This window comes from Amblyraja radiata, chromosome 4 (genome assembly GCF_010909765.2).
Source record: "Amblyraja radiata isolate CabotCenter1 chromosome 4, sAmbRad1.1.pri, whole genome shotgun sequence".
Taxonomy (NCBI): domain Eukaryota; kingdom Metazoa; phylum Chordata; class Chondrichthyes; order Rajiformes; family Rajidae; genus Amblyraja; species Amblyraja radiata.
In genome coordinates, this window is record NC_045959.1 from 98305766 (window position 1) to 98333289 (window position 27524).

At 43.0% G+C, this 27524-nt stretch overlaps 1 protein-coding gene across 1 annotated transcript in view; it reads left to right on the forward strand.

Annotated features, from left to right (window-relative positions):
* The window catches only part of arpp21 (cAMP regulated phosphoprotein 21), a 281688-nt gene that overhangs the window by 211421 nt on the left and 42743 nt on the right, over positions 1 to 27524 (forward strand). Inside the window, 8 exon segments of the mRNA XM_033020400.1 lie at positions 1796 to 1904; positions 2129 to 2230; positions 10091 to 10128; positions 13387 to 13446; positions 13548 to 13765; positions 20962 to 21189; positions 22558 to 22712; positions 25615 to 25719. Of these exon segments, the coding sequence (XP_032876291.1) occupies positions 1796 to 1904; positions 2129 to 2230; positions 10091 to 10128; positions 13387 to 13446; positions 13548 to 13765; positions 20962 to 21189; positions 22558 to 22712; positions 25615 to 25719 (1015 nt within the window).

Below are 27524 nucleotides of genomic sequence, written 5' to 3' on the forward strand. Positions count from 1 at the left end.
GACACCAAGAGAAGGAATTTGTAGAGTTCCATCAAGATGGCTTCTTAGAGCAGCTTGTTGTCGAGCTTACTAGGGAAAGGGCAATTCTGGATTTGGTATTGTGTAACAAAATGGATTTGATTAGGGAACTTAAGGTAAAGGAACCATGAGGAGGTAGTGACCATAATATGATAACATTCAACCTGCAATTTGAGAGGAAGAAATCTCATCGGATGAGTCTGTACTACTGTGAGTAAAGGTAACTACAGAGGCATGAGGGAGGAGCAGGCCAAAGTAGACTGGAAAGGGACCCTAGCAGGAATGACGGCGGAGCAGCAATGGCAGGAGTTTCTGGGAATAATTTGGAAGACGCAGGATCTTTGCATCCCAAATAGGAAGAAAGATTCTAATGGGAGAATGAGGTGACCTTAGCTGACAAGGGAAGTCAACAACAGCATAAAACTAAAAGAGAAGTCATTTGACATTGCAGAGATTAGTGGGAAGCCGGAGGAGTGGGTAACTTTAAAAAACAACAAGGTAACTAATAAGGCACTACGGGGCGAAAGGATGAAATATGATGGTAAGTTAGAAAATAATATAAAAGTGAATAGCAAAGATTTCTTCAGATATATAAAGAGTGAGACAGAGGCAAGAATGGACATTGGACCACTAGAAAATGACACTGGAGGTGATAATGGGGAATAAAGCAATGGCAGATGAAATTAATAATTTTTTTGCATCAGTCTTCACAGTTGAAAGCATCAGTAACGTGCCTGAAAGTCAAGGGGTTAGAAGTTAATGGAGTGGCTATCACTAAGGAGAAGATGCTTGGGAAGCTGAAAGGTCTAAATAGACAATAGACAATATTCACAGGAGTAGGCCATTCGGCCCTTTGAGCCAGCACCGCCATTCAATGTGATCATGGCTGATCATCCACAATCAGTATCCCGTTCCTGCCTTCTCCCCATATCCCCTGACTCCGCTATTTTTAAGAGCCCTATCTAGCTCTCTCTTGAAAGTATCCAGAGAACCTGCCTCCATCGCCCTCTGAGGCAGAGAATTCCACAGACTCACCACTCTCTGTGAGAAAGTGTTTCCTCGTCTCCGTTCTAAATGGCTTACTCCTTATTCCTTAACTGTGACCCCTGGTTCTGGACTCCCCCAACATCGGGAACATGTTGCTTTGGCCATGGGCCAAAACTACAAGAGCAAAGAGTATTTTATTAACACATGCACCGAAATGGAACAGTGAAATCCATCCTCAGAACAGGTTTATAAACACAGAACTCAATAGATAATATAATAAACACACACAAAAAATGTTGAATAGATTTAACAAAAAAACAAATATATAGTGCAAAACGTAACAGATGCCCAAAGTCCAAAGTTCAACCATGACATTCGTTGTCTGTTGTTTAGTTGGAGTTCGTAGTGTTCAATAGCCTGATGGTTGTAGGGGAGAAGCTGCTCCTGAACATGGATGTTACAGTTTTCAGGCTCCTGTACCTTCTTCCCGATGCAGGCCTTAAACTGCTTTAAAAAACAAATTCCTTATTTCACTGTCTTTAGTTGCTTGATTTCATTTCTGTAGCCTGGCTAAATAATCCAAACTTTCCCCCCCTCCTGCTATAATTGGCTCTTAATCCACAGTCTCAACATGAATCACAGCCATCCAAGGTTCAAATACCCAATTGTAATTAAGGACTTTCATTGGGCACTTTGGGAATGGTACAAGAAAATATAAAGAATTATAGCAATTCCTTTTTGCAGAAAAACTGATTGAATTGTAGTTCTATGTTTTTGTATACACTGACAGACCAGAACAAAGGTTTTGTGAACACATAAAAGACGAGAAGAATGATGACTCCCAAAAAAGATTTATTTTAAAACGAGACAATTCCAGTATGGATAAAGATGATAATCAGGTACGTAATACTATATGAAGTTTAAATCCTTTTAGAGATAATATGGACCAAAAACGGTAATCAATTTTTTAATCCACTTAGTAAATTAACCTTTTGTACCTATAAAGGCAGTAATGTCTGTACTTTAGCAAATCTCAGCTAAATCAATTAGATGGGATTTAAAAGTAGGTTTGTGTGTACATGAACAGTATTTCATATCCATTCAGGAAATGTTTATCTTGCAGCAAAATAGAATTCATCCATTTAGCGATGGTAGAAGAAGTAAATCAATTGAGGAGAGAGAAGAGGAATATCAACGAGTAAGAGAGAGAATTTTTGCACCAGATGTAAGTAATTTCTCTGCTAGCCTCGAACCCCATTTACACAGGGGATGCCAAGTTATGTTCGGATTCATTGATCTGAACTGACTTTGGCCTCCTCAGTGCACTCACTTCTACCCTGCACCAGTACATGTGTCGGAACAGGATTAAAGTACCTGCCCCCCGAGGTATGTACTGGTTTATTGGGCAGAACCAGAGTTTAGCTGAGGTTTAAATGAGACTGCTCATGCCAGTCTGATTGAGACCTTTAGCTTCTGTGCTGGATTGAAGCCTGCATTGAGTTTGGGGAGATTTTACTTCGGGGCACATAAATTGCAACCAGTTAATTGTCAAAAGTCAACAGCTGTAATTTAAAGAATTTTAATTTACAGCTGTGGTGTAAACCAGGCTGTAGCTAGACTAAAATCATAACTAGGTAAAGGAAACATGGAAACATATTCCAAATAAGTAGGTAATGAATAAAGTTATGTCTTGCACATCCTATTTATACATTACAATATTCTAATTAATAAACACAAGACAAAAACAAAAAAAAATTTACTAATAAGCTGAGGTTATAAGTTACCTAATATTCAATTCAAGTGAAATGTTAAATTACTGTGTTAAATTCATAAGTTTTAAGACCAGAATTAGGCCTTTCGGCCCATCAAGCGTACTCCGCCATTCAGTCATGGCTGATCTATTTTTTCCTCAACCCTATTCTGTTGCCTTCACCCCATATCCCCGGATATCCTTACTAATCAAGATCTGTCAATCTCCGCCTTAAAAATATCCATTGACTTGGCCTCCACAGCCTTCTGTGGCAATGAATTGCACAGATTCGCCAACCTCTGATGAAAGAAATTCTTCCTAATCTCCTTTTTTAAAGGTACCTCCTTTTATTCTGAGGCAATGGTCTCAGGTCCCAGACTCTCCAACTACTGGAAGCAGCCTCTATCCAGGCCTATTCACTCTATCCAGGCCTTTCACTATTCGGTAAGTTTCAATGAGTTCCCCCTCATCCTTCTAAACTCCAGCGAGTACAGACCCAGTGCCATCAAACGCTCATCATATATTAAACCAATCATTCCTGGGATAATTCTCGTAAATCTCCTCTAGACCCTCTCCCATGCCAGCACATCCTTCTTCAGATATGGTGCCCAAAACTGCTCACTAAACTCCAACTGCGCTCTAATCAGTGCCTTATAAAGCCTCGGCATTATATCCCTGTTTTTATATTACTAGTCCTCTCAGGCATTTGCCTTCCTTACTACCGATTCGATTTGCAAATTAACTTTTTGGGAATCCTGGACCAACACTCCCATCCCATTGCATTTCCTATTTTTGGATTCTCTCCACATTTAGAAAATAGTCTACGCCTTTATTGCTCCTACCAAAATGCATGACTCAACACTTTGCTACGCTGTATTCCATCTGCCACTTCTCTGCACACTCTCCCAACCTGTCCAAGTCCTTCGGCAGAGTTCCTGCTTTCTCTACACTATCGTCGTATGATCTGCAAACTTGGACATGACGCCTTCAATTCCCTCATCCAGATCATTGATATACACTATGAAAAGTAGCAGTCCTAGCACCGATCTTTTTGTATGTCCTGCTATTTACTTCCTCAAATAATTCCAACAGGTTCGTCAGGCAAGATCTCCCTTTCACAAAACCAAGCTGACCGGCCTATTTTATTGTGCGTTTCCAAGTACTCAGAAACCTGTGTTCACTTTTCCTTCCCTCGTCTCCATAGATTATGTGTCCAAACAGGAGCATTAATTATTTGAATTTCCACCATAGATTCACAGATCTGTTTCTAAACAACCCTTTTCTGGTATATTTTGGCTTGGATAGAGTGGATGTAGATAGGATGTTTCCACTAGTGGGAGAGTCTAAGACTAGAGGTCATAGCCTCAGAATTAAAGGATATTCTTTTCGGAAGGAGATGAGGTGGAATTTGTTTAGTCACTGGGTGGTGAATCTGTGGAATTATTTGCCACTGAAGGCTGTGGAGGCCAAGTCAGGGGATATTTTTAAGGTGGATTCTTGACTAGTACGGGTGTCAAATGTTATGGGGAGAAGGCACGTGAATGGGGTTAGAAGGGAGAGATAGATCAGCCATGATTGAATGGCGGAGTAGAATTGATGGGCTTAATTCTGCTCCTATCACATTTGATCTTATGAACTTATGAACTTATGATTTTGCTGCTTATTGCATTTATTTCTGGTGCAGAATAAGTTCAAAGCATTAGGAACCCTTGATTATCTCATTCAAGCGGCAATTACTTCTCCAAACATAGACACCAAGTCTGGGAAAACTTATAGGGAGCAGCATCATATCCAAATTTAACTTTAACTTCCACTGACATCTGCAACAGAGTTCACTGAGTAGCGATTTTGAGCAGAAACCTTGAATGATTCCCTCTCCCAAGGTGAATTGTGTTATCACTCCTGTCACGATAGTTGATTGGGCAAACGAGAAATCAAAGCTAGAACCTACTGGTCTGTGAAATGTACTTTCCCCCCACCCCACACACATTAAATGGATGAGCTGAACATGTGGCACAACAGCCTCTGTGTGGCAACCAGAGTAGACGGCCAGAAACTGGAAGGAGTGACTGGAAGTAGAGGTCAGGTCCAGTAAGTCTCTAAGTAAGTGTGGGAAGGAACTGCAGATGCTGGTTTCAACTGCAGATAGACACAAAAAGCTGGAGTAACTCGGCGGGTCAGGCAACATCTCTGGAGAAACAGAATAGGTGATGTTTCTGGCCAAGATGTCTGACGAAAGGTCTCGACCCAAAACGTCACCTATTCCTTTTCTCCAGAGATGCTGTCTGACACGTTGAGTTATTCCAGCATTTTGGTTCTATCTTCGTAAGGACAGGCAGGGAGAGGTGAAGGAATATGCTGATGCTGATGGGCTGAAGTGTGCTTATTTTAATACAAGGAACTTGGATCCTGGATTGATGTTGGGACTACAATATTGTGGCCATTGTGAAACGTGGTTGTGGACAGGACATGACCGGCAGCTTAATGTTCTGTGATTTCAATGTTTCAGATTTGCTCGAGGGGGAGGCGAAAGAAAAATTCATAAGATCATAAGGTCATAAATGATAGGAGCAGAATTAGGCCACTTAGCTCATCAAGTCTACTCCACCATTCAATCATGGCTGATCTATCTCTCCCTCCTAACCCCATTTTCCTGCCTTCTCCCCATAAACTCTGACACCCGTACTAATCAGGAAGTCAAATTGAACAGGGAGTCAGGGACATTGTACTCCGAGAGGACAGAGTGGAGGGCTTGTCCACTGAGATGATATGGGTAGAGCTTAGAAATAAGAGGTGGAAGCACTCAAGTGGGATTCCACTGTAGGCCCCCCTATAGCAAGCGGGAAATAGAGAAAGAAATATGTAGACAGATTACTGAACCATGCCAAAGCAACAGGGTTGTCTTAGTGGGCGATTTTAACTTTCCCAATATACACCGGGACCTGCTTACTGCCAGAGGCTTTGACGGGACAGAAATTGTGAGGTGTGTCCAAGAGGGTTTCTTGAAATAGTATGTGGATAGTCCAACCAGTGAGAGAACATACTGGACCTTGTGTTGGGAAACGAGCCCAGCCAGGTGTCTGGTGTTTCAATTTGGGGTAGTGATCACAAGTCTACGTTTTAAGATTGTTTTGAACAGAATATTTTTATTAGAAGCAGTGTACAGTAGTATAAACCGTGGCAAGTGACAAAATACATTTAATGTACATCTTCCATTTAAAATTTAACAAAAAAGAAGTAGAACAAGAGAGAAAGAGCGAGAAAGAGAGTGAGTGAAAGAAATAGTGAATGTTGATGTGGGTTGTTCAAAGGTGAGTTGAACAATGTTCAGAATCGACATGTTCCAGCAAGGAGGAGGGATAAAGATGGCAAAGTGAGGGAATCTTGGATGAGCAAAAAGGTTGTAAATTTGGCGAATAAGAAAGTGCATACATGGTTTAAGAGGCTGGAGACAGGACCGTGGAGGAGTTTAGTTTAGTTATGAGATACAGCGTGGAAACAGGCCCTTCGGCCCACCGAGTCCGCACCGACTAGCAATCACCCATACACTAGTTCTAACCTACACATGAGGGACAATTTGCAGAAGCCAATTAATCTACAAACCTGTACATCTTTGGAATGTGGGCGGATACTGGAGCACTCGGAGAAAACCCACGTGGTCACAGGGAGAACATATAAACTCCGTACAGAAAACACCCATAGTCCCAATCTCTTGTGCTGTCAGGCAGCAACTCTACCGCAGTGCCCCCCCTCAATAAATATATAAAATATAAAGAAAGGAGGAAATAATTCAAGTAGGCAATTAGAAGGGCCAAAAGTGGTCACAAAATGCTCAGGCGAGGTGGATTAAAGAAATTCCCAAAGCTTTTTATCCCTACATGAAAAACAACAGGATAACGAGGAAGAAGGTCGGACCACTCAAGGATAGAAGAGGGAATTTGTCCTTGGAGTCTGGGGATGTAGGCGAGGTACTTTGCATCTGTTTTCGACAAGGAGAAAGACATGGAGGACAGTGAGATCAGTGTGGAGAATACTAGTATGCAAGGGCAGTGTGAGTTTAAGGAGGAGATGGTGGGACTGCTGAAAACATTAAGGTGGTAAATCCACAGGACCTGATGCGATTCATCCTAGGTTTTTGAGAGAGGCAAGAGAGGAGATCGCGGGAGCCTTGACAAAAGACTTTGCATCTTCTGTAAGCACAGGTGAGGTCCCAGAGGACTGGAGAGTAGCAAATGTTGTTACTTTGTTTAAGTAGAGAGAATCCACAGAATCATGGGCTGGTGAGCCTCATACTCGTGGTAGGGAACCTATTGGTGAGGATTCTTCGGGATACGATTTACTCTGATTTGGAAAAGAATGGGTTAATTAGGAACAGTCGGCATAGCAGGTTGTGTCTTACTAACGTGATTGAGTCTTTTGAGAAGGCGATGAAGTTGATAGATGAGTGTTGTGGATGTTGGCGGTGGATGTCGTCTTCATGGATTTTAGTAAGGCATTTAATAATAATGGCCTGTATTAAATGGTAGGGTGATCCAGAAGATTAAGCTGCATGAGGTTAACAATGACTTGGCCGTATGGATTCGATGGCTTGCTGATAGAAGATACGTGATTGTGGTGGAAGGACAATATTAAGGTTAGAGGCCTATGACCAGTGGAGAAATGGCAGATGGAAATTAATCCAAGCCAGTGTGAGGTTTTGCACTTTGGGGGGTCAAATGTGAGCAGAAAATATACAATTAATGGCGTGACCCTTAACAGCATTAATGTACAGAGGGATCTTGGGGTCCAAGTCTTTAATTCTCTGAAAATGGCAACACATGTTGATAGAGTTGTAAAGAAGACATTTTGTAAGATTGCTTTCATAGGTCATGGAGATGAATGGAGATTATGGAGATTGGAGATTACGCATTCCAAATCTCATGGAGATTATGAGTCAGGAAGGCATGATGCAGCTTGATGCATGATGCAGCTTGAAAGGACTTTGATTAGGCTGCATTAGGTTTATTGTGTGCAGATTTGGTTGCCCCAATACAGGAAGATGTGGAGGCTTTGGAAAGGATGCAGGGAGGTTTACCAGAATAATGCCTGGATTACAGGATATTTGTACAGGGAGGGGTTGAACAGGAGACCTGATAGAAGTATATGAAATTTAGGAGAGGCATAGATGGGGTAGACGGTCAAGAGGGCAAAATCAAATACTAGAGGGCAGAGCTTTAAGGAAAGAGTGGTTACGTTTATAGGAGATGTGTGGGGCAAGCCTTTTACACGTTGGGTGGTGAGTGCCTAGAATGTGCTGCTGGGAGTAATGGTTGAAGCTGATGTGTTAGTGGCATTTCAAAGTCTTTTGGATAGGCATATGGAAATGCAGGGAGTGGCGGAATATGGGTTATGTGCAGGTTGATAAATGGTGGTCTTGGCATCATGTTAGGCACAGACATTGCGGACCAAAGGGCCTGTTCTTGGGTTGCAATGTTCTGTGTTCTCTGTTCTATTAAACTGCAATCTTTCTTTTTACTCCTATCCATGTTATTCCTCTTTTAGGAATGTGGGATCAGTTATTAATGTGTATTGAAAAACATTGCAGTGCTGTGAAAACAGTGCGCATGTTGTACTCAAATTGAGTGACTGTGAAAAGTAAATGTAGTTTTAAATAGCCCTTTCTTCCTATTTCAGTGATCCAAGGAACTTATTGAACAGAAAGAGAGTTAAACTGCTTTGTGAACTTTTTTTGCATTTGATAGCACGGGTAAATTTGTGTGACAAAAGTCCGTATACTGAGAAATATTGCAGTGATCAGTGTACTTTGATCTTCAATTGGCTGGCACTCTGGTAGCAACATGAAACAGGCATGCTAAGCACCTGCTTCAATGCTCTGATTCCCATTCTACCGTGAACAGCCTTGCAAATTTTGCCTTGTAGATTAAGTTAGCAGCTTTTTACTGTCTTTGCTGCTGCTTTTGAAAATCAATTGAAAAAGGATCCTCACATATAAATTGAACTCCCCTTTGTGTAAGTGCTAAATCAGTGTCAAAGCCATTTTGTAGTTAGCTGTTATATCGTTTTAACATTACACATTCTAGTTTACCTTGTAAGTCACTATTCTTTATGAAGCCATAAGCACCCTGTTTTCAAATAAAGTAGTGCAATTATTAAGACAAATCGGCAAAAAAAAAATCTAATGTCTGTGGTAAATCTTCCATGATGTTATTCTTTTCCTTTCTGAAGAACACTTTCATGCCTGCTCCTTCATTTGGGAACTCTGGTTGTTCTAGTCGAAGTGCCACACAGGCTTTTATCAGTTGTGCTGGTCTGCTTTAATTGCATATTCCAATTGATGAATATGTGGAACAATTTGTTCAATTGTCAATTAGCCAAGACCCTTGATATAGAGTAACAGAGCACAGAAGCAGGCCATTTGGGTCACCATATCCATGCTGATCAACTTTACCAGCTACACTAATCTCATTTACCAGCTTTGTAAATGATGTGAGAACACGTAGCTCTGTCATGTTCTAAGGGATGTACGAACAATTGTAACAACGCTCTGGTGAAAATATACTTCCACTGTGGGCAGCGCAACAGTGCAGCGGTAGAGCTGCTGCCTTACAGTACCAGAGACCCGGGTTTGATCCCGACTACGGGTGCTGTCTGTACGGAGTTTTTACGTTCTCCCTGTGACAGCGTGGGTTTTCTCGGAATATTCCGGTTTCCTCCCGCATTCCAAAGATGTGCAGGTTTAATTGGTTTCTGTAAATTATCCCTGATGTGTAGGATGTGAAACTGAAATAACATAGAACTAGTGCATGGGTGATCATTGGCGCCGGCTCAGTGGGCCGAAGGGCCTGTTTGCACACTGTATCTATAAATTAAACTAAGAACCCTCCTTACCCTTTTCTTCTCAATTCTATGACCCCTCCTGGTCTTTGATACCGTTGTGGTGGCGAACATTTCTGACTATCTACCCTATTCCTGTCATTGTAGAACCAAGGATGCAGATGCTGGTTTACAAAAAAAGACACAAATAGCTGGAGTAACTCAGTGGGTCAGGCAGCATCTCTAGAGAACATGGATAGGTATGGTTTTGAGCGAGACCCTTCTTCAGATGTCTGAAGAAGGTGCCGAGGAGAAACATCGCTTATCCATGTCCTCCAGAATGCTGCCTGGCCCACTGAGTTACTCCACCACTTTGTGTCTATTCCTTTCATTATTGTGTTTATGCTTGAGTTCTTGTGAACATTGTTGTTCATTTTTCATACATGAAATTGAGTTATAAATGTGACGGGGAGGTCAGCCAGTAAGAGAAAATACGTTGAAACTTTTCATTTTCCTTTGCAGTCCATGTGCTCCCTGGATGGTCTATATGTGGAAAATGGGTATGCATTTATTTATTTTAGTCTGATTAAACCTTGCTTTCCCTCTCACTCCATCCCTCCCCCATCCTAGTTCTCCAACCAGTCTGACTGTCCTCCTGATTAAATGTTATCTTTGTATGCTTCGTTGTCAGCTTCCCCTAGCTAACAATGATCTATTCTAAATTTTCCTTGATCTTCATCCCCTTTGATGTCTCGTTATCACATATTACCCTTCTATATCTCTGTGTCTCCCTCTCCCCTGACTCTCAGTCTGAAGAAGGGTCTCGACCCGAAATATCACCCATTCCATCCATCCAGAGATGCTGCCTGCCCCGCTGAGTTACTCCAGCATTTTGTGTCTATTTCCAGATAGTTTTCCTTTATCCCGCATATTAAGTAGAGTTAACAGAAAATGGTGTTTTCCCCAATTAAAACCCTGCATAATGTTTTAAACATTTGAGTTAAATGCCAGATTCTTAGCTTAAATAATAATTGACAGGCATCATGTTTACAGGAAGGAATGCAAAGTATTCTTATTTTTCGTTTGCTGGTTAGTTCTCAAAACCAGAAACCACAGCGGTAGAGTACTATTTTCACAAATTGAGTGATCTGTGCAACAATGCCTCTGTGAAGAAAGACACAAAATACTGGAGTAACTCAGCGGTGCAGGCAGCATCTCCGGAGAGAAGAAATGGGTGACGTTTCGGGTCGAGACCCTTCTGCCCTTGTGCTTGGAACATACCCCTCTAGTTATTTCCACTCATTTGCAACTTTTATTTTATTATTTGTTGCAAAACTTGTGGTTATATAAAAGGCACTCGACATTCCATATTTCTTGATAAGATACTGTACTTATTTAACACACCCAGTCCTGCATCACAGTTGTTTCAGTAAAGCCCCTGACCCACTTTCCCTTGTTAGTCACGAATTCTCCCGAATTTTCCCCTTGATTCAAACGCGGAGAATGTCCGTAGCGAGGCTGCAGATATTTCGTAGCAGCTCGTAATGCCAGCCGTAGGTACTCGGGGCATCAGGTAAGTCGGGACGTTTTTTCAGAATGTTGAAAAATGTCCACGAGTAAAGAAAAATAGCCCCGAGTACCTACGGCTGGCTATTACCATGATTCTCCGAGTTTTTGGGAGAATTTGTGAGTAACTTGGGAAAGTGGGACAGGCCCTTTAGGAAGCTTCTATCAACATAAAATGCCAGTAGGATTTGCTGTCATTAATTATAACATGTTAGTACCATATTCCACCATTATGCGCCTTGGCATAGTGAAATCAGGCTGGAGGAAGCTTTAAACCCAATTTTGTCATGTATTCCCTCTCCTTTCCATATGCACGTATGTGTATTAATCATCATCTTTTGATCAATAACCCTTTGCCAGTAGTTTTGGCATTTTTTTATATTCAATCTGATCGCAAAGAGAGCCCTTTGGATGCATTTGTTTACTGAGTATAAAGGGGGAAATGTCTTCCCTTTCCTAAACATCAACATTTGTGCAGAAAGGAACTGCAGATGCTAGTTTAAACCGAAGATAGACACAAAAAGCTGGAATAACTCTGCAGGACAGGCAGCATCTCTGGAGAAAAGGAATAGGTGACGTTTTGGGTTGAGACCCTTCTTCAGGCTAAGAGTCAGGGGAAAGGGAAACAAGAGATATAGACGGTGATATAGGGAGGTTTCACGGCAGTTGGGTCACGACCCATGACCCGTACTGTTGCCACGCTACGCCAAGTGGAGTACACGCAGGAACTGCAGGTAGGCACTTACCATTGTTTCCAGCGTAGCGGGCCCGTTAAAACCCGCCGAAATTGTCCATTTTTGCGCTGTGAACAATTATGGAAGTCGGGATAAGCGTGAGAGACATTTAGCCTACTTCAGAATTCCAAAAGTGAGGAGAAATTACGGTAGATAGAAGCGAGAGCTGAAGGGACAACAACAGCCAGTGCTTGGCAAACATTATTATTATTATTTTATTTTTTATTAATTCTTTATTTCGAACAGAATAAAAGAATAAAAAGCAAGTGTGAAACAGCATACAAAAAACAAAACAAGAATATTTATAAAGTGTCATAAACAATTTCTATAAATAAATGAAATCGTATGTGTCCGAAAAGGAGCAGGAAAAAGCCAAAGCTTATTAATTCCCACCCCTTATTCAACTGCTTATAATTATCTTATACAAATTTAGCAGCTATATGTACACCATATGTACACCAGCAGCTATATGTACACCAAATTATTTACATTTTACACTAATCAAATATTTACAAAGCCATACAAAAAAGAGAGAAAAAAAAAAAAAGAAAAGAAAAAACCCTCATATACTATACAGTACATTGGCCGTTTGTTCACTGCATTTCATCAACTAAGGCATTATTTGTGTTTTTTCTTGATTCCTTAGGCATCTAAAAAGTTTCAGAAGAGATAAATCTGGCTGTAAATTTTTTTAATCGCCCATGGTTCTCAAGTGGGTTTTTACATACAAAAAGAAACCGCCTCTGAAGCAAAATTTACAGCCAGATTTATCACGTCTGAGACTTTTTAGATACCAAAGGAATCAAGAAAAACCACAACTAATGCCTTACTGTTGATGAAATGCAGTGAGAAAACACAATAATATTTTCAATTCCGATAACTGCACGGCCAATGTTTACCAAGCACTTTAGCTGCTGTTGTCCCTTCAGCTCTCGCTTCTCTTTACCTTCATTTCGCTTCACTTTTGGAATTCTAAAGTTGGGTACATGTCTCTCACGCTTACCCCGACTTCCACAATTTTTTACAGCGCAAAAATTCAACATTTTGGCGGTTTTTAACAGGTAGGAAGGTACACGTTTCTTGCATTAATAACATATACCGGAAGTTACGGATGTCCTCCAGATGGATTGTGCGTGCGTGCTCCGTGCGTCTAGCCCTATGACCCAGTGACCCTACGTGCAACCCCCCTATAGTGAGATAAAAAACAAATGAATGAAAGATATGCAAAAACATAACGATGATAAAGGGATGATAAAGGGAACAGGCCATTGTTAGCTACGGCCTAGGTGAAAATGAGTTACAGGCAATGAGTCTCATCAAGACGGCTATGAAGCTGATACAACGGCTTGGGTGGGGGAGGGACAGAGAGAGAGGGGAATTTTGTGCTCCCATTTGATGTTGATTGTGACAGGTTTCAGGAATGTTTGTAATTTTCTGTCACCTTGAAAAATATTTGTATAAAGAGAAGCAGATTATTCTTTGCAGAATTATTTTACCAGAGTTATTTGTTTTCTCCAGGCGAACTCTAGAGGATATCAATTCATTCAGTGACTCACAGAAAAAGAGGCAGCTATTTAGGTTTGTTACGAGACGCGTGAAAGTAAGATTTCAATTAATTTTGGTAACATAACTAATACTGATGATCTTTTGTTTTGTTTTCTGGACACCCTGGATAATAGAGATGCAACAGGAAAAATGTCAAGTAGTCGCCAGAGCAGCACAGAGACTGACGTGAAGTGGACTGACCAACGCCCCTGGAGTAGCACTGACTCCGATAGCTCAAATCGAAACTTGAAGCTTCCCGTGACAAAGACAGCAAGTATCGGTGGCATAACGGTGTTAACTCGTGGCGACAGCACAAACAGTAACAGGAGTACGGGCAAACTTTCTAAAACAGGTAGCTGGTATTCAACAGGTTCTGTAGTTCTACTGCATTTTGTTATGGCAACCCGGAAATAACATAAACAGCCTGAAGTTGCTAACTCAATGCATTAACAATGATAACAGACTGCATAGTAATTGTTACGACAGTACAAGTTTTAATTGTTTCTGAACATGTTGCTTAGCCATACATGTTGTCCACTGATAGATTTGATCCCCTCTGCTGAATCTAAATGAAGAAATGTGGGGTTTAATTCAGAAGATTCATAGGGTCATGCAGTGAAGCTAGACACAAAATGCTGGAGTAACCCAACGACAAAGGCAGCATCTTTGGAGAGAAGGATGGGTGACGTTTTGGGTCAAGACCCTTCTTCAGACTGATGTCAGGGGAGTGGGCGGGACAAAGATAGAATGTAGTCGGAGACAGTAAGACTAGTGGGAAAACTGGGAAGGAGGAGGGGACAGAGAAGGAAAGTAAGGGCTATTTGAAGTTAAGGAAGTCAATGTTCATACCGCTGGGGTGTAAACTACCAAAGCGAAATATGAGGTGCTGGTCCTCCAATTTGCGCTGGGCCTCACTCTGACAATGGAGGAGGTCCAGGACAGAAAGGTCAGATTGGAATGGGAGGGGGAGTTAAAGTGCTGTGCAACTGGGAGGTCAGGTAAGTGAATTAGTTCAAACTGACTGAGCAGAGGTGTTCAGCGAAACGATCACCGAGCCTGCGCTTGGTCTCGCCGATGTTGAGTAGTTGACACGTGGAACAGCGGATACAGTAGATGAGATTGGAGGAGGTGCAAGTGAACCTCTGCCTCACCTCAAAAGACTGTTTGGGTCCTTGGATGGAGTCGAGGGGGGAGGTAAAGGGACAGATGTTGCATCTACTGCGGTTGCAGGGGAAGGTACCTGGGGTGGTTTGGCTGGGAAGGGACGAGTTGACCAGGGAGTTTCGGAGGGAACGGTCTCTGCAGAAAGCAGAAAGGGGTGAAGATGAGAAGATGTGGCCAGTGGTGGGATCACGTTGGAGGTGGCAAAAATGTTGGAGGATTATAGTCTGAAGAAGGGTCTCGACTCGAAATGTCACCCATTCCTTCTCTCCAGAGATGCTGCCTGTCCTGCTGAGTTACTCCAGCATTCTGTGTCTACCTTGTGTAGCGGCAGATTTTTATATAATTCGAGAAATTAACCTTCTATCCGCTAAATGGACAGCATGGTTAAGGGGAATATCTTCAATACGCATGCGAGCTCATCCACAGAGACCTTCAGAGCTTCTTCACAAATAAGTCTTCCAAAACACAGTCTTTTGATTAATAAGTTCTTTATTGTTGATGAAAAACATTCAGATACATCCAAACTTCTCCCGACTCGTTACTACAATCATCATCGAACTCCAGCATTGCTTTAAACATTAGAAAACTCCTCGTGTCTCCGTTACACTTCGCATGGTCGAAGGGTAAACCTTCTCCGTGCTCCTCCAAACTAAAACTAAAAACTAAGCTTCTGCACAAGATACATAGCCCAAAACATGCCCAAAAATACGTTATAAATCCCACCCACAATATAACGGGCAGTCTAAAATTTAAAGAGACATGCCTTCATTAATGACACGCAAACAAGCCAAATGGCCACTACACCTTGTACAAAACGTTGGTGTGGGTATAGTTGTTCAATGTGTTGGTGAAGCCACACTTCGAGCATTGTGTTCATTTTTGGTCACCGTGTTATAGGCAAGATGACTACCAGAGGAAAGATAGATAGATAGATAGATAGATAGATAGATAGATAGATAGATATGCCTTTATTGTCATTCAGACCGAAGTCTGAACGAAATTGCAGCAGTCATACATATAATACAATAAAACAACAATAAACACATATTAACATCCACCACAGTGAGTCCACCCAGTGAGTCTCACTGTGATGGAGGCAAAGGTCTTAGGTCTGCAGTCTCTTCCCTCCTCTTCTCCTCCTCTTCTCCCACTGCGCTGAGGCGATACCCCCCGGGCGATGTTATAAATCAGTCCCGCGGCTCAAACACCGCGGCCCGGGGTGGTCGAAGCTGCCGCCCACCAGTCCTGCAGACGCAGCCGCTGGCCCGTGGCCGAACCCCGGACTCAGGCCACCACCGCCAGAACACCGTCCCAGCCACCCTCACGTGAGTATCGTGCCGTCTTCAGCCTCGGGCTGGGCCGCCCCCGACATGGGCGCCGAACCTCCCCCGGGCCGGGCCGCCCCGACATGGGTGTCGCTTCTTCCCCGGGCCGGGCCGCCCCGACTTGGGCGTCGCTTCTCCCTCGGGCCGGGCCGCCCCGACTTGGGCGTCGCTTCTCCCTCGGGCCGGGCCGCCCCGACATGGGCGCCGAACCTCCCTCGGGCTGCGAGCGCCGCACCTCCCCAAGCTCGGCCGCTCCGACGGGAGCCTCGTTCCACCCTTGGGCTGGCCGCCCTCACGAGAGCGCCACAGCCTCTCACGGGAGCACAGTTCCAGCCCTGAGCCGGACCACCTTCACGGGAGCGAGCTCAGGGCGAGTCCTGATGGGCTCTGCCTCCAGAGCCTCGAGGTCATCAGCTCCATTAGGCCTCAGCGCAGACGGAGACAGAGAAGGGGAATACGACAAAAAAGTTGCATTCCCCCGCAGGGAGAGACTGCAAACCCCGTTTCAATCCCCCACCCCCCCAAAACACAAACTAAAAACCAGGACTCGAAGGTGTGAGCTAAGGGCAGAAGTTGTGCAGACCAGGTGTTTATTCCTTGAAGCTTGTAAAGCGATCATGTAAAGATGGATAAAGATATCATGCCCTCAAAGTTGGCTTTGCCCCAATTTAGCATTTTAACCTGTGCCCCTATTCATAACTACCTTAAATCTATTTGAACAGTGGGCACTAGTCCCAAAAGGTTCATCCATGAACATTTCATCCACTTGACCCTCCCAATTTCCCAAGACTAGGTCAAGTCCCATGTGGGGCCCTCTACATATTGCCAGAGGAAACTCTCCTGAACACATTTGACAAATTCCATCCCGTCTAAACCTTTTACATTATGGCATTCCCAGTCAATATTGGGAAAGTTAATATCCTCAATAACGACAACCTTATTAGACCTGCTGCTGCCTGCAATCTCGTATGCTATTGGTGTTTGGATTTATAGCGGAGCTATAAGATCTTTGGTTATATAGTCAGACCATCATAAAACACAAAAAACGGGCTCTTCAGTCCGCCCACATCCAAGCCAATTGTATTTCAATGCATATGAAATGTCAATGTATATAAAATCATGAGAGGAATAGATCGGGTAGATGCACAGTCTTTTGCCCAGAGTATGTGAATCGAGGACCAGAGGATATAGGTTTAAGGTGAAGGGGAAAAGATTTAATAGGATTCTGAGGGGTAGTTTTTTCACACAAAGGGTGTATGGAACAAGCTGCCAGAGGAGGTAGTTGAGGTAGGGACTATCCCAACGTTTAAGAAACAGTTAGACATGTACATGGATAGGTCAAGTTTGGAAGGATATGGACCAAACGCGGGCAGGTGGGACTAGTGTAGCTGCGACAAGTTGGCCCGTGTGGGCAAGTTGGGCTGATGGGCCTGTTTCCACGCTGTATCATTCTATGACTCTATGTAGGAATGTTGCAATCTCCAAACTTATGTATCACTATGACTCTAAGAATTCTGTTTGCCTGCATTTGATACATGGTCTTTCATGCCGTTGCTACTCTTTCTTGTAGTGATCGACGGTATCTATCCCACCCCATTTCCTCTGGCAGTATGTTCCAGATATCAGCCACTATCTCTGTGGAAAATCTTTCCTCTCTGAAACCATTCAAATCCTTTTATTTTAAACCTCCACTATGGGATCTCTATCTGTGCCTTTCATTAATTCATCCCACATTCACTTTCACTCCAGAAATAACAAACCCAGCCGATCCAATGTCTCTTTAAGGTCCTTCAATATGGGCATTTATTGAAGGAATATCTCCTCTACATCTTCTCCAGTACATCCTTGTTATAGCATGGCAATTAAAATTGTACTTAAAACGCTTGCTGTAGCTGAACCAATGTTATATAAATTCTAAAATGATGCCGCAATTCTTAGATTCTGTGTCCTGTCTGGCAACAAATATGCTTTTGCATTCATTACCACCCTGTTGACCTGTGTTGCAAGTTTCAAAGAGCAATGAACGGCCAGTGTGGGCAGGTTGGGCCGAAGGGCCTGGTTCCACACTGTATCACTCTATGACTATGACTCTGTGAGCAAGGTCTCTCTGTTGATCAACAGTCCATAGGGTCATTTACAGTGTACAGCCTATCCTTATATGACATCACAAATCAGGATTACAGATGCACCATGGGAAGCACACTGTTACAGATGCACTATAGAAAGCACATTCATAAGTCCATGAGTGATAGGAGCTGAATTAGGCCATTTGACCCTTTAAGTCTACCGCCATTCAATCATGGCTGATCTATCTCTCCTAACCCCATTCTCCTGGACCATACTGTTGGATTGCATCATAGCCTAGTTTGGGAACAGCTCTGCCCAAGACTGCAAGAAATTACACAGAGTTGTAGATGTAGCCCAGTTCATCACGCACCAGTCTTCCCGCTGTGGACTCCATCTACACTTCACACTGCCTCAGAAAAGCAACCAACATAATTAAACATTTGTCCCATCTCATTCATACCTTGTTTTCCCTGCTCCCATCCATCAGAAGGTAGAGAAACTTGAAAGCACTTGCCACCAGACTCAGGAACACCTTCTTCCCCTCTGTAATCAAGCTTATGAGCATTCCTTCCATAAACTACTGTCCGATTCACCTCTACCCCATTGCAGACATTTGTCTTTGTCTATGGAACATATGTGCTACAATACTGAGAACTACATTCTGCACTCATTATCTTCCTCTTTGCTCTATCTATTGTCCTTGAGTTTGATTTGATTGTTTTCATTTGTAGAAAGGAACTGCAGACGCTGGTATATACCGAAGATAGACACAAAGTGCTGGAGTAACTCATTGGTTCAGGCAGCATCTCTGAAAAAAAAGGATGGCTAACATTGAAGCCTGAAGAAGGGTCCTGACCCGTAAAGTCACCCATCCTTTTTCGCCAGAGATATTGCCTGACCCACTGAGTTACTCCAGCACCATGTGTCTATTTCAATTGTATTCATATCTGATCTGATTGGATGGCATGCAAAGCAAATCTTTTCAATGTGCCTTGATACATGTGACAATAATAACCTAAACCTGAAGTCCATGCGCCAGTACTCTGTGCATCTCTACAGCAATTCCATATCCTCCTGAAGCCTTAGACAACTTTCTTTGCTATGACAACATATATTTGTGCATCACCTGCAAAGTTATATGTCATGTTTAGGAAGATGAAACTCTTTGAATCACTTCCCTCTGGAAGGCGACTCCGGACTGTCAAAGCTGCCACGAGTAGTAGCTCTACTCAATAACCAAAAATCTGTAGCCTCCTTTTGCTCTGGTATTTTATTTAATTCACATGTTTAATCAATAATGTTTTATTGTTAATGTTTAATGTTTTATGTGTCACTCCTAACTGTCACTGTATGTCATATTGTCACTTGCGGGCGGAGCACCAAGGTGAATTCTTTGTATGTGAATACTTGGCCAATAAACCTATTCATTCATTCAGGGCCTTTGAGGAATGTAAAGCAAACAAAAAAGAACTTAAGCAGGCAATGAGAAGAGTCAAAAGATGCTCTAAAATGTCATGGGCAGGCATATTTTGAAAATATTCAAAGGCTTTTTACACTAACATCAAAAACAAGAGGGAAACGAGGGAGAAGGTAGAATCTATCCCAGGTTATTGGAAGAGACAAGACAAGAGATAGCAGGGGCCTTGATGACGATCTTTGTATTCTCTCTAGTCACAGGCGAGGTCTCGGAGGTCTGGAGTATAGCCAATGTAGGTCCTTTATTTCAAAGGTTTCAAAGGTCTTTTATTGTCACCTGTACCAATTAAGGACAGTGATAATTGAATTACCATACAGCCATATGAAAAAAAAAGCACCAACTGCATAAAAGTTAACATTTCAGTTGGCGATCGTGATGTTCTGCTAAATCAATTCAGCACCTCCCCCTCCTCTTGTATCTTCAGCTCTATCTCAAGGTCAAGGTCAAGGTCAGTTCATTGTCACTTGTACCAATTAAGGTATAATGAAATTCGAATTACCATACAACCGTACTAAAAAAGTAGTAACAAGACACACAACTACATAAAAGTTAACATAAACATCCATCACAGTGGATTCCCCACATTCCTCACCGTGATGGAAGACTATAAAGTCCAATCGTTTACCTCTTTTGTTCTTCCACGGTCGGGGCAGTCGAACCATCCATTGGGGCGATCGAAGCTCCCGCAGCCGGCGGTCGAAGCCCCCGCGTCGGGGCGATCAAAACTCCCGCGGCTTGGAGTTCCCGAAGTTGGTCTCTGACCAGAGACCACGGGCTCCGTGATGTTAAGTCTGCAAGAGGCTACAACTGGAGGTCCGAGGTCGACTCTTGGCAAAGGGATCGCGAGGAGCTCCGTGATGTTTAGTCTGCAGGCGACCATGGTGGAGCTCTCAAAGTCGGACTCCAGCAAAGGCCACCAATTCCCCGATGTTAACCCGCAGTGTGGACGGAGATACGATAGGGAGAAAAATCACATCTCTGTCGAGGTAAGAGATTAGAAAAAGTTTCCCCCACCCCTCACATAAAACAAACTAAAGAACACTAAAAACATACATTTAACACATACAATTAAAACACAATGAAGGGAAGGACAGACAGACTGTTGGCGAAGGGAAATAAAGATTATCCAGTAAATTGTACGCCACTGAGTCTCAGGTCCATATTAAGGAAGCAACTGGAGAAGATTTGCCAGCTCTCGGACACCTCCTCCTACTTATCCTTGGACCAGGATCCCACAAATGAGCACCAGGCCATAATCTCAAAGACCATTTCTGATTTTATCACTTAAACTCCACGTAAATAGCACCCTAGGTCGGAATCAAACCTGGGTCTCTGGCGCTGTGAGGCAGCAGCCCTACCAGCTGCCCCACTGTGCCGCTCATTCTCCTGTGGCATTAAAAAAGGGAGTAAGGTACTCTCATTGAGTTTTGGGGAAAATATGCATATTGTTAGAAAAATTATTATTGTGTGCAGAATATCCTTTGCTAAGTTTCAAACTTATTTTACATTCTCTAGGTTCAGAGTCTTCCAGTAGTGCTGGCTCATCAGGTTCATTGTCAAGGAGCCATCAGCCAATGCAAAGTGCAAATGTTATCCCTGTTTCAGTCAACTCTACAGGGTCCGTCTCCTACCCAGATGGTGGAATGGGTGGACAAGTGGCATCCACTAACACAAGTTATATCTTGCTCCCTTTGGAGGCAACAGGTATACCACCTGGCAGTCTGCTGTTAAACCCACACACAGGTAAGTGCAAGTGTTCCATCAACTGATGGCTCGTAAAATATCAAAACAGTATGATGGGCCCTCTATAATTAATCGTTTATTGCAAGACTGCAAAATATAATATTACGCCTTTTAGTTGATATGCTTTCTGGATATTCAGAAACACCTGTGAAAACCAGGAAAGGAAATAAAAAGCCTAAGCTGTTGTAATATGCTGAAATGTTTATTTTTGTAAATATACAAATATGGATTATGTGGCAAGAATGTTTAAAACTGAATTTTATCTTCGTGGAAAATTAATGACCATAAATTGAGTTTATGAGAAACTTGCTGGGATCATTTTTCTGTAGTTGAAGTTCTTCTTGAGATTTTCTATTCAACATTATTATGTATATATCTTTATATCATTGTTTAAATATTACTAATAGCAGCAATAGTTTGAGCTTCTTGGCACTTGGGCTTCATGGTCTCTCTGCTGAACTATTAAATAAGGTGTTGTCAAAGTTTTCAAAGGTCTTTTATTGTCACATGTACCAATTAAGCTACAGTGATATGCAAATTACCATACTGCCATACGAAAAAAAAAAGCATATTTGAGATTGAATGTGGAAGGGAAGGAAGGTTTGTCAAGATAATTTGTTGCACCATGTTAACTGTACCTTCTTTGAAGCAAAATGGAGCACCAAATATAGTTATGCATAACATTAACTCCTTTAGTACGTCCAAGACAAAAACTGGAAGTATAAAATGTGAGCAGGATGTTTTCTCGCGTTATGCCTCCGTGCAGGATTATAGGAGTTCAGTTTGCATAGAAACATAGAAAATAGGTGCAGGAATAGACCATTCGGCCCTTTGAGTCAGCACCGCCATTCAATATGATCATGGCTGATCATCCACAATCAGTATCTCGTTCCTGCTTTCTCCCCATATCCCTTGATTCCGTTAGCCCTGAGAGCTATATCTAACTCTCTCTTGAATACATCCAATGAATTGGCCTCCACTGCCTTCTGTGGCAGAGAATTCCACAGATTCACAACTTTCTGGGTGAAAAAGTTTTTCGTCATCTCAATTCTAAATGGCCTACCCCTTATTCTTAAACTGTGACCCCTGGTTCTGGACTCCCCAGCATCGGAAACATTTTTCCTGCATCTAGCTTGTCTAATCCCTTAAGAATGTTATATGTTTCTATAACGAATGAATGAATAAGTTTATTGGCCAAGTATTTACATGCAAGGATCCCCTCCCATCCGTCTAAATTCCAGTGAATATAAGACCAATCCAGTTTATGCTGCACTTGTCCAACAGATTTTTAATCAGAATTTTTAGATGTTTAATTATTGACACCGATTCTCTTTGTTGCATTGATTGAGTTTATTGCACGTATTACAGGTCAACCCTTTGTGAATCCCGATGGTACACCAGCAATTTATAATCCTCCGGCCGGCTCGCATTCGGTTAGAAGTCCACGTCCTGGACAGAGCCAGCAGCAGCCTCCTCCACAGTCGCAGCAGCAGCAGCAGATACCCAGCCACCTCATTCCACAGGTACCGTTTTTGTACTTACCAAATTTACAATTGGATTACTGCACTCACAATCTCATTCTCCATTCATTACTTTGGCAGTGTTTGGCTGGAATTGAAATGATTTGCCTGAAATTGGCAACTTTGGCTCGGTTTTGTTTACCATATTACTCAGTCAAATTTAAATGTACTTGAGTGTGCTTGCCTCCGGCCTGGTAAAGGCAGAGTCTGGCAACTTCAGTGTTGCGTTTGCTCATTCTGCCCGCCTGCGACTGCATGGGTTTCCCCAAGTGCTCTGGTTTTCCTCTGTATCCCAGAGAGACATTGAGGGAAAGGGGGTAAGTAGAGAGAGAATAGGGCCCTGCAGAAAGCAAAGTGTGGAGCCGCAGGAGATGGGCAAGGTCCTGAATGAGTATTTCTCCTCTGTTTTTACGGTGGGCTGGGGAACTTGCGACAGTTAATGAAGACGTCTGCAGGACAGTTCATATTACGGTAGAGGTGCTGGATATCCTAAGGTGTACAAAGGTAGATTCATCTCCTGGCCCTGATCAATATATCCAAGGACATTGTGAGAAGGTAAAGAAATTGCAGATGCCCTGGCTGAGATTCATGAATCACCATTAGACATGGATAAGGTGCTGGAAGACTATGAGGTGGCTAATGTTGTGCATCTATTTAAGAATTGTTGTGAGGAAAAGTCTGGAAACTATAGAGTAGAGAGCCTAACATCTGTGGTAGGTAAGTTACTGGAGAGGATTCTGATGGATAAGATTTAAATGCAAAGTCACCCTGCTTTTGTACATGGGAGGTCATGTCTTACAAATCTGAGTTTTTGGAAGAAGTAACCAAAAATATTGATGAGAGCAGGCCTCAGACATGATCTATGTTCAAGAAGGAACTGCAGATGCTGGAGAATCGAAAATTGCTGGAGAAACTCAGCGAAGTTCCTTCGCTCCATAGATGCTGCCGCACCCGCTGAGTTTTTCCAGCAATTTTGTCCACCTCAGACATGATCTATATGTATTTCAGCAAGGCATTTGATAAGGTGCCGCATGGCAGGCTGCTCTGGAAGGTTAGATCGCATGGGTCGTGAGGGGCTGAATTATATGGAGACGCTGGGCAGGCTGGGAGTATATTTCTTGGTTGGCAGGAGTCAAGGGGTGATCTTATGCCGATGTATAAGATCATGGGCAGCCTAACATGCTGTGACATTCTCCGTAATCAATAAAGCAACCTGTTATTACCCAAACTTCTATCTCGCCAGTAGCACCTACACCCTGGAATATTAAACTACCAGTCCTGTCCCTCCCTCTGCCATGGCTATAACCTCCCATTCGCACGTACCTATCCATGTCCTGAGTGCATCCGGGTTTCGCATCAGGTCTCTTGCAATGAAATAAATGCAACTTAAACCAACCATCCTGCATTGCTGCCTGCCATGCTCCTGCCTATCCTGTCTACTGCATTTGCTTTCATTACCTTCCATTCCAACTTCCAGCCTCACTCCTGCATTAGATCCTGTGCCTCTGCCAGTCAAGTTTAAACACCTCCCGAGTAGCATTTGCAACCTGACACCTCTTGTACCCGTCACCTCTGCCCCAGAAAAGGTCCCAATCATCCAAAAATCAGAGTCCCTGGCCCCTGCACCAAACTCCTCAGCCACACATTCGCTTTTCCCATCTTCCTGTTCAAACCCTCACTACTAAGTGGCTTCTTTAACAATCTGGAGATTGCTATCCTCGAGATCCTGCTTTTTAACCGTTTGCCTAGCTCGCTGTTTTCCATTAGCAGGTCTCCATTCCTTTTCCAACTGATGTCATTTGTGCCAGTGTCCACAGCGACTGCCGGCAGCTCATCCACCCTCTTGAAAATGTTCTCCAATGGCTCTGAGATATCCGGAATCCTGATTCAGGGAGGCAGCACACTATACTGGAGGTAGACACAAAATGCTGGAGCAACTCAGCGGGTCAAGCAGCATCTCTGGAGAGAAGAAATCGGTAACGTTTCGGGTGGAGAACCTTCTTCAGACCCTTCTTCAGTCGACCCGAAACGTGACCCATTCCTTCTCTCCAGTGGTGCTGCTTGACCCGCTGAGTTACTCCAGCATTTTGTGTCTACCTTCGATTTTACCAGCATCTGCAGTTCTTTCTTACTACACTATACTGGAGTCTCTTTTGCTGTAACAGAATCTCCTGCCTGTCCCCTAACTCACGGGTCTCCTATCACTGTGGCTCTGCCTGTCTACAGCCTTCCTTGCAGTGTCTCTGTCAGGGCCGGCCACAGATCTGGCCACTCTGCCCTGACTGGTCATTTCACCCCCCGCCCACAGTATACAAAGAGGCCTACCCTGTTGTTGAGGGAATACTCCCTTTTCTCGTGTCGCCCATCTACTTTCTGTCATACCCTCAGCCTGACCACCTCACTGTAACTTTCTATCTATGACCTCCTCAGTCTCCTGCATGATCCACAGGTCATCCAGCTGCTGCTCCAGTTCCCTAACATGGTTGATAAGGAACTACAGCTGGACGCACCTCATACGGGTGTAGCCCTCAGAGACACTGGAAATCTCTAGTTTCCCTCTCAGTCTGAAGAAGTGTCTCGACCCGAAACATCACCTATTTCGTTTCTCCGGAGATGTTGCCTGACCCGCTGAGTTTTGTGTCCATCTATCACTTGTTAGTCTTTGCCCCTCCTCATCTCCCTTTACCAGCTTTCTCCACCTTACTCCAATTAATCTGAGGTCAGATCGCAGCCTGTAGCCTAATCTATCCATTCCTTCCATTGTGCTTTCTGACCATTGAGTTTCGCCTTGTTTTTTGCTCAGTTTGCCATCATCTGCAGTTTCTTGTATCCCCTCATTTTGTACTTTATAGAACTCTGAACTGTAAATTCAATATTTGACTTTGCTTCTGAATTCTTTTCTCAGCCAGTTCAAGCAATGCAGCCTACGTCCCAGCCTGCCCAGTATCCAACAGCTTCTTATCCTTCCCAGCACCTGCTGCCTGTTTCGCCAACACAACAGTTTCCGGTGGTACTTGTATAGTTTCACTTGCTTCTACCCATTAATTATAATATTTGCAATGTGTGTATAAATGTATCTTAAGTTTGTTTGTGCGTTTTGCTTCACTTTCAGTGGTAATTGTTCACTGTATTAATTGCTGATGACTGTTCATGTTTGACGCTAATTCTATACAGTAAACTCAATGCTGGCATTTATTTCAAGAGGGCTAAAATACAAAAACAGGGATGTAATGCTGAGGCTCTATAAGGTGCTGGTAAGGCCGCATTTGGAACATTGTGAGCAATTTTGGGCACCACATCTGAGGAAGGATGTGCTGGCTCTGGAGAGGGTCCAGAGGAGGATTACGAGAATGATCCCAGGAATGAGTGGGTTAACATATGATGAGCATTTGATGGCACTGGGCCTGTACTCGCTGGAGTTTAGAAGGATGAGTGGGAACCTCATTGAAACGTATCGAATAGTGAAAGGCTTGGATGGAATGGATGTGGAGAGCATGTTTCCATTAGTGGGAGAGTCTAGGTCCAAAGTCATAGCCTCAGGATTAAAGGACGTTCCTTTAGGAAGGAGATGAGGAGGAATTTCTTTTGTCAGAGGGTGGTGAATCTGTGGAATTATTTGCCATAGAAGGCTGTGGAAGCCAAGTCAATGGATGTTTTTAAGGCAGAGATAGATAGATTCTTAATGAGTACGGGTGTCAAGGATTATGGGGCGAAGGCAGGAGAATGGGGTTAGGTGGGAGAGACAGATCAGCCATGATTGAATGGCAGAGTAGACTTGATGGGCCGAATGGCCTAATTCTGCTCCTGTGACTTAGTACATTACTTGTCAAAATATTTGTGAATAATGGAGTTGCTTGACTCTGTGTTAAGGTTAAATCAAAACGCTAATGATTATCATTGACAAACGGAAAACATGCTAGTAAAACGATTTATTCATACTGTGAGAGCAGAAAATAATTTTATTTTGTTTCAAGGCCCGTTGAATGCACATGAACAATTAATCTTGGTGGTTCATTGAGATATAAATATCTAAAAACTTTTAATAGTTTAAAGCCTTTTCTTTTTGCATTCCAATCAGCTGAAATAACAGACTTAATAAAATGGACATAAAAAATGTAAAGATTAAATGCTATCCACATCCATCGCCTACCACACCATTCACCATTCCCCTCCCCTACCTCTGCAAGCAGTTGATTCTGACCCAACAGAGGAAAAACCTGGTGATAGCAAAAGGCAGATTATTTTACTATTACACCAATTTGTACTTCCGTTGATTTCAGTGGAACTACAAATAGAGGAATAAACAGACTGGAACTTTTTAGTTTAGTTTGGTTGAGAGATACAGCATGGAAACAGGCCCTTCGGCGCACCGAGTCCGCGCTGACCCGCGATCCCTGCATATTAACACTATCCTACACACACTAGGGACAATTTTTACATTTACCAAGCCAATTTACCTACATACCTGTACGTCTTTGGAGTGCGGGAGGAAACTAAAGATCTCGGAGAAAACACACGCGGTCACAGGGAGAACGTACAAACTCCGTACAGACAGCACCCGTAGTCGGGATCGAACCTGGGTTTCCACCGCTGCAAGTGCTGTAAGGCAGCAATGTTACCTCTGCACCACCGTGCTGCCCTTGCTATTGTGTTTAGGATATTACATACAATCAAATGGTAAAGAAGGCATAGGTCGGGGCATGGAGTGTAAGAGTCAAGAAGTCATGATGCAGCTTTATAGGACTTTGTGATAGACACAAAAAGCTGGAGTAACTTAGCGGGACAAGCTGCATCTCTGGAGAGAAGGAATGGGTG